A 17050-nucleotide genomic window follows, 5' to 3' on the forward strand; every position below is an offset into this window, starting at 1 on the left:
ATCCATTGTATGACTTTTCGGACTAATGGCAGAGGACCATGCAAAAAAGTATGCTTGTAGAAGTGAAATTTATTTGGCATTTTCTTATGTAGAGCCTGCTTCTTTGAAAGAAGACGTATATTTTATGCTTTGCTATGATGCGAGCGAACACAAAAATAAATAAAAAATATTCCAAATGCGGCTGAACTTAAACATTTATAGGAATGTAATGTAGAAAAATCCGATATATTTATTATGTATTTTTTAGATCACAAGACGTAAAAACTCATGTGCAAGTACCAAAGGAAAATGTCCTCTCTTAAATATAGATAATGTTTCTTTCTTTCCGCGAAACCTCGATAGATATAAATGTACAGTAGGCCAAATCAGATATTTTAAGTCACTCTCCTTTTTGCAAATACTTAAGTTTCTAATTGTACATAGAATATTCAATCAATTTGAAATATATGATTAATTAAAACAGTCCTCGGTCAGTTCATTCACTGTCTGTATTTTTTGTAAATTAAAAGCTATTAGGGTTAATTTGGACCGCAACGCGACGCGCAGATGCATTTCTAAATTTGTACTTCTAAATTTGTCTTCCTTTTGTCTTGCAAATCTGTCAAATCCATACAAATATAGAAATGCATCTATGCGTCGCGTTGCGGTCTGAATTGACCTCTACACGTACGTAAAATATTATTCACAAACGACCTATGCCTGGAACTGCTGGAACTGGCTAGCCAATTCAATTGGGCGTCGTTTACACAGAATCCGATCTACCTTAGCAACTTCGGATTTAACTAGACATAATTCTACCGACAAGACACTAGCAATCACTTTAGTCCAAACCAAACAAATAGACGTGGGAGAGCCATGCTTCGGCACGAATGAACCGGCTCGACCGGAGAAATACCACGTTCTCACAGAAAACCGGCGTGAAACAGCGCTTGCGCTATGTTTCCCCGAGTGAGTGAGATTACCGGAGGCCCAATCCCCTACCCTATTCCCTTCCCTACCCTCCCCTATTCCCTTCCATTCAATTCCCTACTCTTATTACCCTATTCCCTCTTAAAAGGCCGGCAACGCACTTGCAGCTCTTCTGATGCTGCGAGTGTCCATGGGCTACGGAAGTTTATTTTCATCAGGTGACCCGTTTGCTCGTTTGTCCCCTTATTTCATTAAAAAAAACAAGACTCGATTTTTGGGAAAAATTTCATACTTTAACATTTTAATCAAGTTTGTTATTTGCTTTGACGCGCTTGAACTAGAATAATTTGCCCACTAACCTCCTTAACGAAGCCACATTCATACTTTAAACTCAAATATAGAACAAGAATTCGAATCTTTCCGTTAATAAAATCAGTATGAACCATAGAACAAGATATAAAATTTTACGACTTCGTCCGACTACTTTTGACACTTTGAACTGTTATTCCAATATTTGGGAGTATATAAATATGTGGCCGACGCTCGGACACCAGTATCGTCTACACCATGAAGTTGCACGGAGCTGTTCTGATCTGTCTGGTCTGCGGGGCCCTCGCCGTGCCCTTGGAACCTAAACAATCTGACCTGGACAAGGTCTTCGACTACAGACGAGCCCTGCTGGAGTTCAACTGGAGGGTGGACGAGTCGAAACACAACTTGAACGGCAACCTCCGAGGGTTGCTGCAGAACTGCAAGGATGGCGTCGACATTCCCGCCCTCGAGGAGAAGATACAAAACCTGAGGTCGACGTACGCCAAGCAGATCGCCGAGTATAGGAGCTCTCTCGAATCTTTATACAACTCCGACGTAGATCCTCAGCTTAAGTTCGGCGAGGAGCACAAACAAAGCATCGAAGCGAATCTCCGGAAGGCGGAAGCTTGCTTCGAGAGCGGATTGAACAAGCTATCGTCGTCGCTGGAGAGGCTGAAGCTCGGCGCCGTGAGCGTGAAGGCCGACGGCGACTCCGACTCCGGCTCCTCTTGGTGGTCCTCCATCTACAACTTCTTCGCCTCCTATTTCACAGACATCAGCAGCTCGGAGTACGTCCAGAACGTTCAGAACACCGTCAGCAGCTTGGCCAACAACGTCACTGCTCTATTCAACCAGAACCAGGGCATTCAACTGATCAATAACAGTGCTGGAAGTGGGTCGACCGACAGTAGCCCTAGCTCAGACAATTCAGCCTCTGAAAACTCAAGCTCAGATAGTTCTGATAATTCTGCTTCAGAAAACGCAGGCTTAGACATTTCCCACAACTCTGCCTCAGAAAACTCAAGCTCAGACAGTTCTAATAATTCTGCTTTAGAAAATTCAAGCTCAGATAATTCTAACAATTCTGGCTCAGACAATTATTCCGATGGAAACATTGCAAGCGATCCGGTGGACAACGACCGTCAGACCAACACCAAGCTGCCGACTCCCGAAACGCCCAGCCATGAACTGCATCCAGAACAGAACAGCATAGAACCACATCCAGAACAATAGACTGATTTTACGAACAGGTATGTTTGTTTGTTACATCTATAATAAGTAATAAACTCAATCAAAGTAAAATAAAATAAAATATTATGAATTAAAAAAAATATATAGAATATATCTATTAATTATTTTTTAACGCCAGTAGGTTGTTGCTAAATCGTCTCACGATATTACATAGGTTACGGTCTTACTACAAAAGATTTAAACACTTGTTGAACAGTTGATTAGAGAAAAATTCAGTACAACATGATCTCAAAACAACTGTTCAGCAGATGTTTAGTTTTTTGTGGTAAGACAGTAAAAATCTACTTATTAAGTGCACAAGTGTTTTACATAAATACTGTGTGTAAAATAAATAATTCGAAGGTAAATTAAAAAAAATAAAGCAACCTAACCTTTCAATTACTATGCTATGGTATATATCATAATAACATGTTTTATTTATAACTTTTTTGTTTTACAGGCGATTGGAAAAGCTACACCAAGAAAATCACTCAAGAGAAGATGGAGACAACACTCCTAGTACGCGAATAATTTATAACTTAATTTATTAATTTTCACAAATAAAAGTTTAAAAATTTCATGTTTTCTTATTCTATAATTAAAATATAAAAATATGTAAATATTAATAATTAAATATTCTTAGTAGAAGTATAAATAATTTAAGTTTTTCTGACAAGAGCTACAAAATATGATATATTTAAGGAACTACATTTGGACAACACAAAAGGAATGTTTTAAATTCGGTATAGAAGGTTATTTTAGGTTTATTTGTAATATTAAACTCGAGTTTGGCTGTGTCTTTATTATTATTAATATTCCGCAATCTATATAATATTCATACATCGTTTGTTATTTTCATTGAAAGCGAAGATGATATTGAGTACTATTCCATATTATATTACTATTCCAAATCTTATGTAAGTATTTTATTCAGCAAAACCCAATACGCCTGTTTTTTCTAAGGCCGTGGTATTCAGTCACCCCATACTGTATGCAGAAGCATTGTCCACATTTTATTTTGGTTCGAATAATTATTTTTTAACGAGTGTATGCGCGTTGATGTCTTTTTCAGCTAATGGCTAGAACGAGACCCCGACGAGACTCAGTAATAATTATTATGTACCTAGTGTTTTGTATTTATTTTATTTCAAGTGAACCAAACATTCAGATTCTGAATCGCGCTATCGGAGATTCTGAGATCGGCGCGACTTAATCCATACTAATATTATAAATGCGAAAGTGTGTCTGTCTGTTACCTCTTCACGCTCAAACCACTGAACCGATTTTGCTGAAATTTGGCATGGAGATACCTTGAGCCCCGTGGGAAAGGACATAGATACTTTTTATCCCGAAAAAAATTGAATAAAACAAACTTAAAAAAAAAAACATTTCATGGTACGTAAATATGCGTGACTGCTACAAAGGAAGGTCTTATGACTAAGCGAGACATATACTCGTAGTATACTTGATGATGCTCGCAACTCCGTTGCGCCAAATTTCGTGAACCGTACATTTTTCCGGGATAAAAAGTATTCTGTCCTTTCCCGGGGCTCAAAGATCCAGCAAAATTGATTCAGCGGTTTGGGCGTGAAGAGGTAACAGACAGACAGACAGACAGACACACTTTAGCCTTTATAATAATACATATTGGTCAGTAGTATGTCTCATTGTAGAGTCTAATCTGCTAGTTCGTTTTCAAAAATGAATAGCAATGCTTCTTTAATTGACTTCAACAATGCTTCTTTAATTGATTTGAAACGAGTAAAAACGTTTTAACTTTTCAATGATTTTTTTCATGTTGACATAATATTACCAAAACACAGATTTTGTCTAAGCGTGAGTCAGTCAACTTTCTAGCAGCACTTTCCTTACCCTCGCACTTGAGCATAATATTTGAGGTTCCAACTAGCACCTGCCGGAGAAAATTTACTTATCCCCAATCTGACATTAGATTCACTATTTACTCGTATTTACATAAAGAATTACAGCTACAGGTAGTATAATAATATAGTCTGTATATAAAATATTAACTCTACTAGAAATATACAAAAGTTAGTTAATTATAGGGTTATCACTAATTAGTAAGCGATGGCTGATAATAATTATCCTACTAATATTATAAAGGTGAAAGTTTGTTTGGATGTATGCATGTGTGGATGTGTGGATGTGTGGATGTATGGATGTTTGTTACTCTTTCACGCAAAAACTACTGAACGGATTTTAATGAAACTTTACAATAATATAGCTTATACATCAGAATAACACATAGGCTACAATTTTAACCGACTTTCAAAATGGGGGAGGTGTTATGTTCGTTTTCTTATATTCAATGATTACTCCGCCGTTTGTTAACTGATTTTCAAAATTTTTCTTTTGGTATATAGTGTATCATCCCAATTTGGTATTATATTCACAAAAGTGGTGATCAGATGAAGGATCCATAAGTAATCGAGGGAACTCCTCAAAACTTATAGGGAAACATGTGGCGACTTCGGTTTCGTGAGAAGTATTCTAAGCATATGCTACCAACAAGTAAGATTTTGCACCGAGATATACCTGGTATACGGTGGTTCGGAAGGTGCTGAGAGAACTCCTGATTCTTTATAGATACAAGTTTGGGAGTTTCGGTGTTGTTTTAAGAACAGAAAGCATATTATGCTACTATGTAAATTACATTCATCATCATCATCATCATCATCATCACTACCATATTATACCATTTCATAGTATTTTAGATCGAGACTCGAGTTTGTCAAGCGATAATTAAAAAATCTATACCTACCTAATATTATAAACCTGAAGAGTATGTTTGCTTGAACGCGTCTATCTCAGGAACTACAGGTCCGATTTAAAAACTTATCTCAGTGTTAGATAGATCATTTATCGAGTAAGACTATAGGCTATATTATATTATCACGCTAAGACTAATACGACCGAAGATACTCAGGAAAATGTGGGAAAAACGGGGGAAATTATTTTTTATGGGAAAATGTACGGTTTCTGTAAAATTCTTAATTTACGCGGGCGAAGCCGCGCGGGACATCTAGTTAATCATAAATTAAAACAAAAAACACTCGATTATGTATTTTTTTTACGTCTTATTATGATAAGGATGCATTGATAAATACAATGCATCCTTTTGGAAGCTGTCACATGCGTGGAGGACCAAGAAATGGCCCTCTTCTTTTATTGAGTTGAAAATCGTTACTTACCTGTATAGTACTGTAAAAAGTGACACAAAAAATAGGTGGCATATTTTGTAAGATTGAGGAATGTAGAGATTCTAATATCTCTTGATATTTGAGAGTATGCCGAGTGAACTTGGTGTTACAATCAGCCAGGACGCTACTGAAGTGTATTATCATATTGTGGCTCCGACTTCAGAAACTTATTAGTTAGTGCGCAGTTTCATGATTTGAATTGAATTAAGCTTTCAATAGATAGAAGATGTATTTATTATACAGGCTGTAACAAAACTAAGTGATTATACTTTAGGGTGTGTATATTGTGTTCCTTACATAGAGTTCACTGTGAAAGTAGCAGCGCTGAAAGACCAATTATTTATTCTCTTTTGTATGGGCAAGCGCCCCAGCGTAACGAGTTTCCCCATACAAAAGTGAAAAAAAATTTGGTCTTTCAGCGCTGCTTCTTTCACAGTGAACTCACTACAAGGAACACGTACAAATCCTAAAGTATTATCACTTAGTTTTGTTACAGCCTGTATAATACGAGCTTTTGCCCGCAGCTTCGCTCGCGTTAAGAAGTATTATTATATACAAACTTTCATCCCCTATTTGAACCCCTTGGGGTTGGAATTTATCAAAATCCTTTCTTAGCGGATGCCTACGTTATAACATCTACCTGCATGCCAAATTTTAGCCCGATCCGTCCAGTGGTTTGGGCTGTGCGTTGATAGATCACTATGTCAATCAGTCAGTCCTTTGAGTTTTATATATATAGATTATTGAGGATTGTCAATGTGGACATGATACAGGATACTATGCTCTATGCGACTACTATGCCAAGAAGTATTATAATAAGATACACAGTCGAGTTAGACAATATTGTACATTGTGTGACGCTTTATAGTTTACATTCTCGAGGTATGATTATCACGCCCCAACGATGGGAACAAATAGCGAAAAACTTTTACTATTTGTCACCAAAATCGGGCGCGGATGATGTTTAACACAAATAATGACAAGATCAGTCGACCGGTCTGGCGGACCGTTAGCCGGCGCGGGCGTATATATGGCGGCGGCGGCGCGGCCGGCCCAGTGACCCGACATGAGCCGATACGCGCTGCTCGCCTGCTGCCTGCTGCTCGGCGCGCGCGCAGCCCCCCGCGCAGCCCCCCGCGCCCTCCGCGCAGCACCCGCCCTCGACGACATAGACCTCGACGTCGTCGAGCCCGACGCGCCCCCCGCACCCCCCGCGCCCCTCGCCCCCGTCCCGGACGACCTGCAGCTGAAGCGCCTCGACGAGAACTCCAACGACTACATCCCCGACCCCAACTCTGAGGGCGGCCAGAGGAAGGTGCCCCTCGACCTCAAGAACCCCGGGCCGCCGCAGCGCCAGGAGCACGAGACCCAGAACCCCGGCCACTATGGCGGCCAGGAGCGCGCACTCATCGCCATCCAGGAGAAGCTGGACCGCGCGCGCGGCATCTTCGAGGAGCAGATCAGGAGCATGTCCGCCAGCTTCGATGCCCTCGTGCACGGCTCCGACAACCTGCCCGTCATCCACGAGCAGGTGAGGCACCTCAAGACCTCGTTCTCGTCCCAGCTCGACGAGCTCAACGACACTATCCAGACGTACGTCCAGCCCTGCGGCGAGGACCTCAAGACGAGCTTGCAGCCCGCCGACGAGCCCGCGGGCATAGAGTCCAACCTGAAGGAAGTGCAGCAGAATTTCGACAACGGCATTAGCATGATATCCGAGGGCCTCGAGCTGATCTCCATCCTGAAGGAGGAGGACGAGGCGGCCCTGAAGATGCAGGCCAAGGACGACGCCGGGACCACCTCGACCACCACCCTCGCCCCCGCGACCGTCGCCCAGACCCAGGGCTTCTTCCAGAATGCGTTCAACACGTTCAGCAACATGATGTCGAACAGTTTTCAGAATTTTCAAAACGGATTATCCAATCTGGCCGGCCAGGTGCAGCCCGCTGCACCGGCCGCCGCGCCGCCCGCCGCCGCCGGCGTGCAGGCGGACGCGCCGAATGCGCCGGTCACTCAGCGACCGATAGCTCAGGGTATCCAAAACGTACAGAACTTCTTCTCGAATATTCTCAACCGGCCGCAGACGCCAGCCATCCTGCAGCAGCCCAATCAGCCGAGCAATGCGGTGGGCGCCCAGCCCGCCCCGGCGCCGGCCAGTCCACCACAGCAGCAGGCCTCGCCCGTCCCCCAGGCCCAGCCCACAGCCCAGCCCCAGTCCGGGCCCATCGCGCAGTTCATTCAGAACAACCCCATAGTCCAGCGCGTGACGAGCTTCCTCCGACCTCAACCGACGCCTCAGCCGGTGCCCCAGGCAACTCCACCGGTTGCCCAACCGTCGCAGCAGCCCGCCCAGCCGCAAGCCCAGCCCCTGACTCAACCCTCCGAGCCGCAAGCCCAACCGCAACCACCGAGCCAGCCCGCGAAGGCCCAACCTGCGGCTGAGGCCCAAGCGGCGCAACCGCAAGCGGCTAAACCACAGGCAGCGCAACCGCAAGCGGCCCAGCCACAGGCAGCACAACAGGTGGCCCAAACGGCCGCGGCGCAGCCTGGGCCCATCCAGCAGATAGTCCAGAATAACCCCATCATCAGGGGTCTTCAGGCGGCCGTACAGCGCGTCCAGAGCCCCCGCCCTCAGGACCCCAGCAAGCCCAGGGAAAACGACGAGGAAAAAGGACACGGTGGCCACGGCGGCAACTACACCAACCAAGGTAATATTTTAATGTAGCATTTGGTATAAACTCCATAGAATTACCATCATTTTTGTACTATTGGCATGGCTATAAAGCTATCACAGGCTACGAACCTATTCATGTTCCTTCAATGTCACCAGAAAAAAAAGAGGATTCCGCTTCTTTATTGACACATGTGCATTTTCCTGTAGTGACAGCGTGGAGCACGTTCGTTAACGGGCTGATAGGTACTATAGGCGCCGTCGTTAACGGTACTGCAGCCTCCGTCTCCACCGCGGTCAACAGCGCTATTAATACACTGGGCACCAACATCCAGGTACCTGAGTGTGCCGACGAGTCTAATATGTGTCACCGTGGTACCATGTACCGCCATATGTGTCTCTAATCAACCCTGTTGTGTACCACCAATGTATCTAACCACGATGGTAGTTGGTACCACCAATATATGGCGCCATAAATGTCTCTAAAGTCTAAACCCTGTTGTGCCACCAATGTGTCTAACCAATGTCGTGCTAGTTACTAGTTACTACCGATGTATTAAATAATTTGATCTGATGAAGGGACATATGTTACTAAAATATGCCAATAACAATAAAATAAATTGAGTCGTGCTATCATTAACCACAGAAAATTTTAAACATAACCAATATGTATTTACCAATATGTTTCGCTAATAATTATGTCTATTGACTTGGGTCGTGAAAACTGATTACACTAACGTGTTACATGTTTTCACGACCCATAATATAATATAACCCATAGCAACTAAAAAAACAAATAACTTTCTTAAGCGTGACTGATCGAATACGTACGTAGGTACGTTTCAATTTTATAAAGAAATGCCACAAAATCGACTTACTTATAGTAAATAATAATATTTATGGGACAAAAGCCTAGCCTAAGATTAAAAGTCCTCACCCAGGGGTTCTCTATCTTATCAAAATCAGTCAAATCGATATTATGAAAATCGATAGTTTTAGAACCTAATAATTAACAAACAAACCGCTCAACCGTTTTTCAGGCTGTTTATCTCGTCTCTAACTAGAGTTAGCAATTAGAATAAACCTTTATGGATGTGATTGTGTTGTTGCAACAGTCAGATACAACGGAAATACATCCAATTATCATGATTAACACACTTTGCGGCAGACACGATTTGAATCGGCCGGTTTGATCAAATTACTTGATATTTTGTAACTTTAGGTACCATTGTACTTGTATTGTAGACATAATAGCCAATCATACATGTACTATCAGAGAAATGGATTCCTAGGCAGATGCCTACGACCTATAACGTAGTTTGGTCGCGTTATGCCAAACCCAGCCGACAGATCACAATTAAGGGTCAATTCAGACCGCAACGCGATGCGTACCTAGATGCATTTCTTTTGTATGGATTTGACTTTACAAGTTTTTTTATCTCACGCAATTGAAATTTCTAAATTTACACTGAAATGTTAATTCAGTACAAAGGATAGTAGGAAGTATACGTGGGAGAGCCATGCTTCGGCACGAATGGGCCGGCTCGATCGGAGAAATACCACGTTCTCACAGAAAACCGGCGTGAAACAGCGTGTTTCGCCGAGTGAGTGAGTTTACCGGAGGCCCAATCCCCTTCCCTATTCCCTTTCCTACCCTCCCCTATTCCCTTCCCATCCCTACCCTCCCCTATTACCCTATTCCCTCTTAAAAAGGCAGGCAACGCACCTGCAGCTCTTCTGATGCTGCGAGTGTCCATGGGCGACGGAAGTTGCTTTCCATCAGGTGACCCGTTTGCTCGTTTGCCCCCTTATTTCATTAAAAAAAAAAAAGGATGATGGGCATTTTGGTATATTATAGTCTCAACCGAGATAAAATATAAGTATACCATTCGATAGCTTTTAGTGAGTAGCTAAAAATGTTATATTGCTAAAATGTACGTCATAATCATGATGACGACTGCGACTGCGACTAGATGCCAAAATTCGTTTATCGCGCGGGAACCGTACACTTTTCCGGGATAAAAAGTGTCCCGGGGGCCGGGACTCAATTAAGTATCTCCAAACCAAATTTCAGTAAAATCGGTGAAGAGGTAACAGACAGACACACTTTCACATTTATACTTACTTATTAGTTAATGGATATGGATTGGAGGTGAACAGTTAAATTGTGTTTAAATGTTAGTCCTGGATAATGATTAGCATCGCAATTTCTCGCCAGCTGATGTACAGTTGGTCTCGTGTTTACATGTTAGAAGGTCAGGTTTTCACTTTCGAAGTAAACCGTGCCCATAACAATGAGCCGAAGTCTAGTTTCCGAATCTAAGCGATCTCGAATTTACTGTTACTGCTCCCCTTTTACTGACTGACAGACTGCACAATATGTTTTTACCCGACTACCGCAAAGCCAAAAGGAAGGCTAATTTTGGGCGTCTATGTATACAGGGTGTAACAAAAATAAGTGATAATACTTTAGGGTGTGTACGTGTTCCTTATAGAGAGTTCACTGTGAAAGTAGCAGCGCTGAAAGACCAAAATTTTTTTTCACTTTTGTATGGGGAAACTCGTGACGCTCGGGCCCTTGCCCATACAAAAGTGAAAAAAAATTTTCCTCTTTCAGCGCTGCTACTTTCACAGTGAAGTCTCTATAAGGAACACTTATACACCCTAAAGTATTATCACTTATTTTTGTTACACACTGTATATGTTTGTCCCTCGCAAAGGGAAACTGCAGGTCAGATTTTAACAAATGAGGTACTTAATAGATTAGTAAATACACCGCAAGCTACATAGGCTATTATTTGTATATTATGTTTTATTAGTTTATCCCCCCCCCCCCCTGACTTCTAAAGTATAGGCATGATAAGTCTAAAAAAAATATAATATGATACAGTACATTACTAGATATTATAAAAACTACCAATGAAAATTGGTTTGAACGATATCTAGCAAGTACTTTTTTTATACAATATCATAAATGGTAAACCTTAATTTATCTTTCATTAAATCAACTGAGATAAGTATAATATAAGTATACTGAAATAAGTAGTAATAAATCGAAAACCTTTTAATTTAATAACAATAAACCTTATTGCTGCTGCGGAGTGCTAAGTCCAACTTGCACTTGGCCGATTATTTTTATTTGGTTCCAGAGAAGAAGATTAAAAGGAACAATGTCATTATGAGAGTAATGTAACGAGTTTTTTACGTTTCAGGCGATAATAACATCGACAGCGGGGTAGCAGCCGGCGAGGTCGAGCACCTTGGACAAGATGCAGTCACCCAGGAAGTAAAGGAACAGGAAATCAAGGAGAGCCCATCGGACGAAAAGACTGAAGCTTAGCTATAGACTTTCTATTTATGTAAATATTTCTGGCCACTCTTTCATGGAGAATAAAAAAAGTTTTTGAATATATTTATTTTTTATTTCTCACCGTGTTTGGTATATTTAGACTTTGTAATTACTTACCTATTATGTGCAAAAAACAGATGTAGCTTTTAGCCTACTTCCTGGCTAAACTACTTATCAACATTCAACAGTATTCAGCAGATAACGAAAATTTATTTTGTCTTACCTACCAGATGTTAACAAAATATAGTCATAACAAGTACCATCGAAGAAATTGATTCCTAGGCAGCTGTTGACGGACCTATCAACGGATAGGTCCGCCAGCTTCGATGCCCTCGTGCACGGCTCCGACAACCTGCCCGTCATCCACGAGCAGGTGAGGCACCTCAAGACCTCGTTCTCGTCCCAGCTCGACGAGCTCAACGACACTATCCAGACGTACGTCCAGCCCTGCGGCGAGGACCTCAAGACGAGCTTGCAGCCCGCCGACGAGCCCGCGGGCATAGAGTCCAACCTGAAGGAAGTGCAGCAGAATTTCGACAACGGCATTAGCATGATATCCGAGGGCCTCGAGCTGATCTCCATCCTGAAGGAGGAGGACGAGGCGGCCCTGAAGATGCAGGCCAAGGACGACGCCGGGACCACCTCGACCACCACCCTCGCCCCCGCGACCGTCGCCCAGACCCAGGGCTTCTTCCAGAATGCGTTCAACACGTTCAGCAACATGATGTCGAACAGTTTTCAGAATTTTCAAAACGGATTATCCAATCTGGCCGGCCAGGTGCAGCCCGCTGCACCGGCCGCCGCGCCGCCCGCCGCCGCCGGCGTGCAGGCGGACGCGCCGAATGCGCCGGTCACTCAGCGACCGATAGCTCAGGGTATCCAAAACGTACAGAACTTCTTCTCGAATATTCTCAACCGGCCGCAGACGCCAGCCATCCTGCAGCAGCCCAATCAGCCGAGCAATGCGGTGGGCGCCCAGCCCGCCCCGGCGCCGGCCAGTCCACCACAGCAGCAGGCCTCGCCCGTCCCCCAGGCCCAGCCCACAGCCCAGCCCCAGTCCGGGCCCATCGCGCAGTTCATTCAGAACAACCCCATAGTCCAGCGCGTGACGAGCTTCCTCCGACCTCAACCGACGCCTCAGCCGGTGCCCCAGGCAACTCCACCGGTTGCCCAACCGTCGCAGCAGCCCGCCCAGCCGCAAGCCCAGCCCCTGACTCAACCCTCCGAGCCGCAAGCCCAACCGCAACCACCGAGCCAGCCCGCGAAGGCCCAACCTGCGGCTGAGGCCCAAGCGGCGCAACCGCAAGCGGCTAAACCACAGGCAGCGCAACCGCAAGCGGCCCAGCCACAGGCAGCACAACAGGTGGCCCAAACGGCCGCGGCGCAGCCTGGGCCCATCCAGCAGATAGTCCAGAATAACCCCATCATCAGGGGTCTTCAGGCGGCCGTACAGCGCGTCCAGAGCCCCCGCCCTCAGGACCCCAGCAAGCCCAGGGAAAACGACGAGGAAAAAGGACACGGTGGCCACGGCGGCAACTACACCAACCAAGGTAATATTTTAATGTAGCATTTGGTATAAACTCCATAGAATTACCATCATTTTTGTACTATTGGCATGGCTATAAAGCTATCACAGGCTACGAACCTATTCATGTTCCTTCAATGTCACCAGAAAAAAAAGAGGATTCCGCTTCTTTATTGACACATGTGCATTTTCCTGTAGTGACAGCGTGGAGCACGTTCGTTAACGGGCTGATAGGTACTATAGGCGCCGTCGTTAACGGTACTGCAGCCTCCGTCTCCACCGCGGTCAACAGCGCTATTAATACACTGGGCACCAACATCCAGGTACCTGAGTGTGCCGACGAGTCTAATATGTGTCACCGTGGTACCATGTACCGCCATATGTGTCTCTAATCAACCCTGTTGTGTACCACCAATGTATCTAACCACGATGGTAGTTGGTACCACCAATATATGGCGCCATAAATGTCTCTAAAGTCTAAACCCTGTTGTGCCACCAATGTGTCTAACCAATGTCGTGCTAGTTACTAGTTACTACCGATGTATTAAATAATTTGATCTGATGAAGGGACATATGTTACTAAAATATGCCAATAACAATAAAATAAATTGAGTCGTGCTATCATTAACCACAGAAAATTTTAAACATAACCAATATGTATTTACCAATATGTTTCGCTAATAATTATGTCTATTGACTTGGGTCGTGAAAACTGATTACACTAACGTGTTACATGTTTTCACGACCCATAATATAATATAACCCATAGCAACTAAAAAAACAAATAACTTTCTTAAGCGTGACTGATCGAATACGTACGTAGGTACGTTTCAATTTTATAAAGAAATGCCACAAAATCGACTTACTTATAGTAAATAATAATATTTATGGGACAAAAGCCTAGCCTAAGATTAAAAGTCCTCACCCAGGGGTTCTCTATCTTATCAAAATCAGTCAAATCGATATTATGAAAATCGATAGTTTTAGAACCTAATAATTAACAAACAAACCGCTCAACCGTTTTTCAGGCTGTTTATCTCGTCTCTAACTAGAGTTAGCAATTAGAATAAACCTTTATGGATGTGATTGTGTTGTTGCAACAGTCAGATACAACGGAAATACATCCAATTATCATGATTAACACACTTTGCGGCAGACACGATTTGAATCGGCCGGTTTGATCAAATTACTTGATATTTTGTAACTTTAGGTACCATTGTACTTGTATTGTAGACATAATAGCCAATCATACATGTACTATCAGAGAAATGGATTCCTAGGCAGATGCCTACGACCTATAACGTAGTTTGGTCGCGTTATGCCAAACCCAGCCGACAGATCACAATTAAGGGTCAATTCAGACCGCAACGCGATGCGTACCTAGATGCATTTCTTTTGTATGGATTTGACTTTACAAGTTTTTTTATCTCACGCAATTGAAATTTCTAAATTTACACTGAAATGTTAATTCAGTACAAAGGATAGTAGGAAGTATACGTGGGAGAGCCATGCTTCGGCACGAATGGGCCGGCTCGATCGGAGAAATACCACGTTCTCACAGAAAACCGGCGTGAAACAGCGTGTTTCGCCGAGTGAGTGAGTTTACCGGAGGCCCAATCCCCTTCCCTATTCCCTTTCCTACCCTCCCCTATTCCCTTCCCATCCCTACCCTCCCCTATTACCCTATTCCCTCTTAAAAAGGCAGGCAACGCACCTGCAGCTCTTCTGATGCTGCGAGTGTCCATGGGCGACGGAAGTTGCTTTCCATCAGGTGACCCGTTTGCTCGTTTGCCCCCTTATTTCATTAAAAAAAAAAAAGGATGATGGGCATTTTGGTATATTATAGTCTCAACCGAGATAAAATATAAGTATACCATTCGATAGCTTTTAGTGAGTAGCTAAAAATGTTATATTGCTAAAATGTACGTCATAATCATGATGACGACTGCGACTGCGACTAGATGCCAAAATTCGTTTATCGCGCGGGAACCGTACACTTTTCCGGGATAAAAAGTGTCCCGGGGGCCGGGACTCAATTAAGTATCTCCAAACCAAATTTCAGTAAAATCGGTGAAGAGGTAACAGACAGACACACTTTCACATTTATACTTACTTATTAGTTAATGGATATGGATTGGAGGTGAACAGTTAAATTGTGTTTAAATGTTAGTCCTGGATAATGATTAGCATCGCAATTTCTCGCCAGCTGATGTACAGTTGGTCTCGTGTTTACATGTTAGAAGGTCAGGTTTTCACTTTCGAAGTAAACCGTGCCCATAACAATGAGCCGAAGTCTAGTTTCCGAATCTAAGCGATCTCGAATTTACTGTTACTGCTCCCCTTTTACTGACTGACAGACTGCACAATATGTTTTTACCCGACTACCGCAAAGCCAAAAGGAAGGCTAATTTTGGGCGTCTATGTATACAGGGTGTAACAAAAATAAGTGATAATACTTTAGGGTGTGTACGTGTTCCTTATAGAGAGTTCACTGTGAAAGTAGCAGCGCTGAAAGACCAAAATTTTTTTTCACTTTTGTATGGGGAAACTCGTGACGCTCGGGCCCTTGCCCATACAAAAGTGAAAAAAAATTTTCCTCTTTCAGCGCTGCTACTTTCACAGTGAAGTCTCTATAAGGAACACTTATACACCCTAAAGTATTATCACTTATTTTTGTTACACACTGTATATGTTTGTCCCTCGCAAAGGGAAACTGCAGGTCAGATTTTAACAAATGAGGTACTTAATAGATTAGTAAATACACCGCAAGCTACATAGGCTATTATTTGTATATTATGTTTTATTAGTTTATCCCCCCCCCCCCCTGACTTCTAAAGTATAGGCATGATAAGTCTAAAAAAAATATAATATGATACAGTACATTACTAGATATTATAAAAACTACCAATGAAAATTGGTTTGAACGATATCTAGCAAGTACTTTTTTTATACAATATCATAAATGGTAAACCTTAATTTATCTTTCATTAAATCAACTGAGATAAGTATAATATAAGTATACTGAAATAAGTAGTAATAAATCGAAAACCTTTTAATTTAATAACAATAAACCTTATTGCTGCTGCGGAGTGCTAAGTCCAACTTGCACTTGGCCGATTATTTTTATTTGGTTCCAGAGAAGAAGATTAAAAGGAACAATGTCATTATGAGAGTAATGTAACGAGTTTTTTACGTTTCAGGCGATAATAACATCGACAGCGGGGTAGCAGCCGGCGAGGTCGAGCACCTTGGACAAGATGCAGTCACCCAGGAAGTAAAGGAACAGGAAATCAAGGAGAGCCCATCGGACGAAAAGACTGAAGCTTAGCTATAGACTTTCTATTTATGTAAATATTTCTGGCCACTCTTTCATGGAGAATAAAAAAAGTTTTTGAATATATTTATTTTTTATTTCTCACCGTGTTTGGTATATTTAGACTTTGTAATTACTTACCTATTATGTGCAAAAAACAGATGTAGCTTTTAGCCTACTTCCTGGCTAAACTACTTATCAACATTCAACAGTATTCAGCAGATAACGAAAATTTATTTTGTCTTACCTACCAGATGTTAACAAAATATAGTCATAACAAGTACCATCGAAGAAATTGATTCCTAGGCAGCTGTTGACGGACCTATCAACGGATAGGTATACGACGTCATTTGGTCGGCTTATATCAATTCAATGGTAATTAATTGAAAAAAAAGGCATTTGGTTAGCGGTGAATGTGATCGCTCTGATCAAAGAGAATGTCATATACTACGTAACAGCTCTGATGGGTTTGACTTAAAATGTGATTTTGTTATAATTACTTATCTTTTAATATTATAGT

The 17050-nt window shown here is 42.6% G+C and overlaps 3 protein-coding genes across 3 annotated transcripts; all 3 read left to right on the forward strand.

The window, feature by feature from the left end:
- The first annotated feature begins 1476 nt into the window (after nucleotides 1–1476).
- On the forward strand, nucleotides 1477–2454 carry LOC121735056 (dentin sialophosphoprotein-like). The gene has a single exon (XM_042125722.1). The coding sequence runs from the start codon at nucleotides 1477–1479 to the stop codon at nucleotides 2452–2454; it is 978 nt and encodes a 325-aa protein (XP_041981656.1).
- A 4284-nt stretch (nucleotides 2455–6738) lies between these two features.
- LOC121735057 (protein app1-like) lies at nucleotides 6739–11707 on the forward strand. The gene is made up of 2 exons (XM_042125724.1): nucleotides 6739–8380; nucleotides 11556–11707. Exons 1-2 carry the CDS (start codon nucleotides 6739–6741, stop codon nucleotides 11681–11683), a joined length of 1770 nt encoding a protein of 589 aa, XP_041981658.1. The 3' UTR covers nucleotides 11684–11707.
- A 107-nt stretch (nucleotides 11708–11814) lies between these two features.
- LOC121735058 (transcriptional regulatory protein AlgP-like) lies at nucleotides 11815–16569 on the forward strand. Its single transcript, XM_042125725.1, has 3 exons — nucleotides 11815–11831; nucleotides 11975–13242; nucleotides 16418–16569. The coding sequence occupies exons 1-3, from the start codon at nucleotides 11815–11817 to the stop codon at nucleotides 16543–16545; spliced, it is 1413 nt and encodes a 470-aa protein (XP_041981659.1). The 3' UTR covers nucleotides 16546–16569.
- Nucleotides 16570–17050: the final 481 nt, after the last annotated feature.

This window comes from Aricia agestis, chromosome 16, assembly GCF_905147365.1.
Source record: "Aricia agestis chromosome 16, ilAriAges1.1, whole genome shotgun sequence".
NCBI lineage: Eukaryota > Metazoa > Arthropoda > Insecta > Lepidoptera > Lycaenidae > Aricia > Aricia agestis.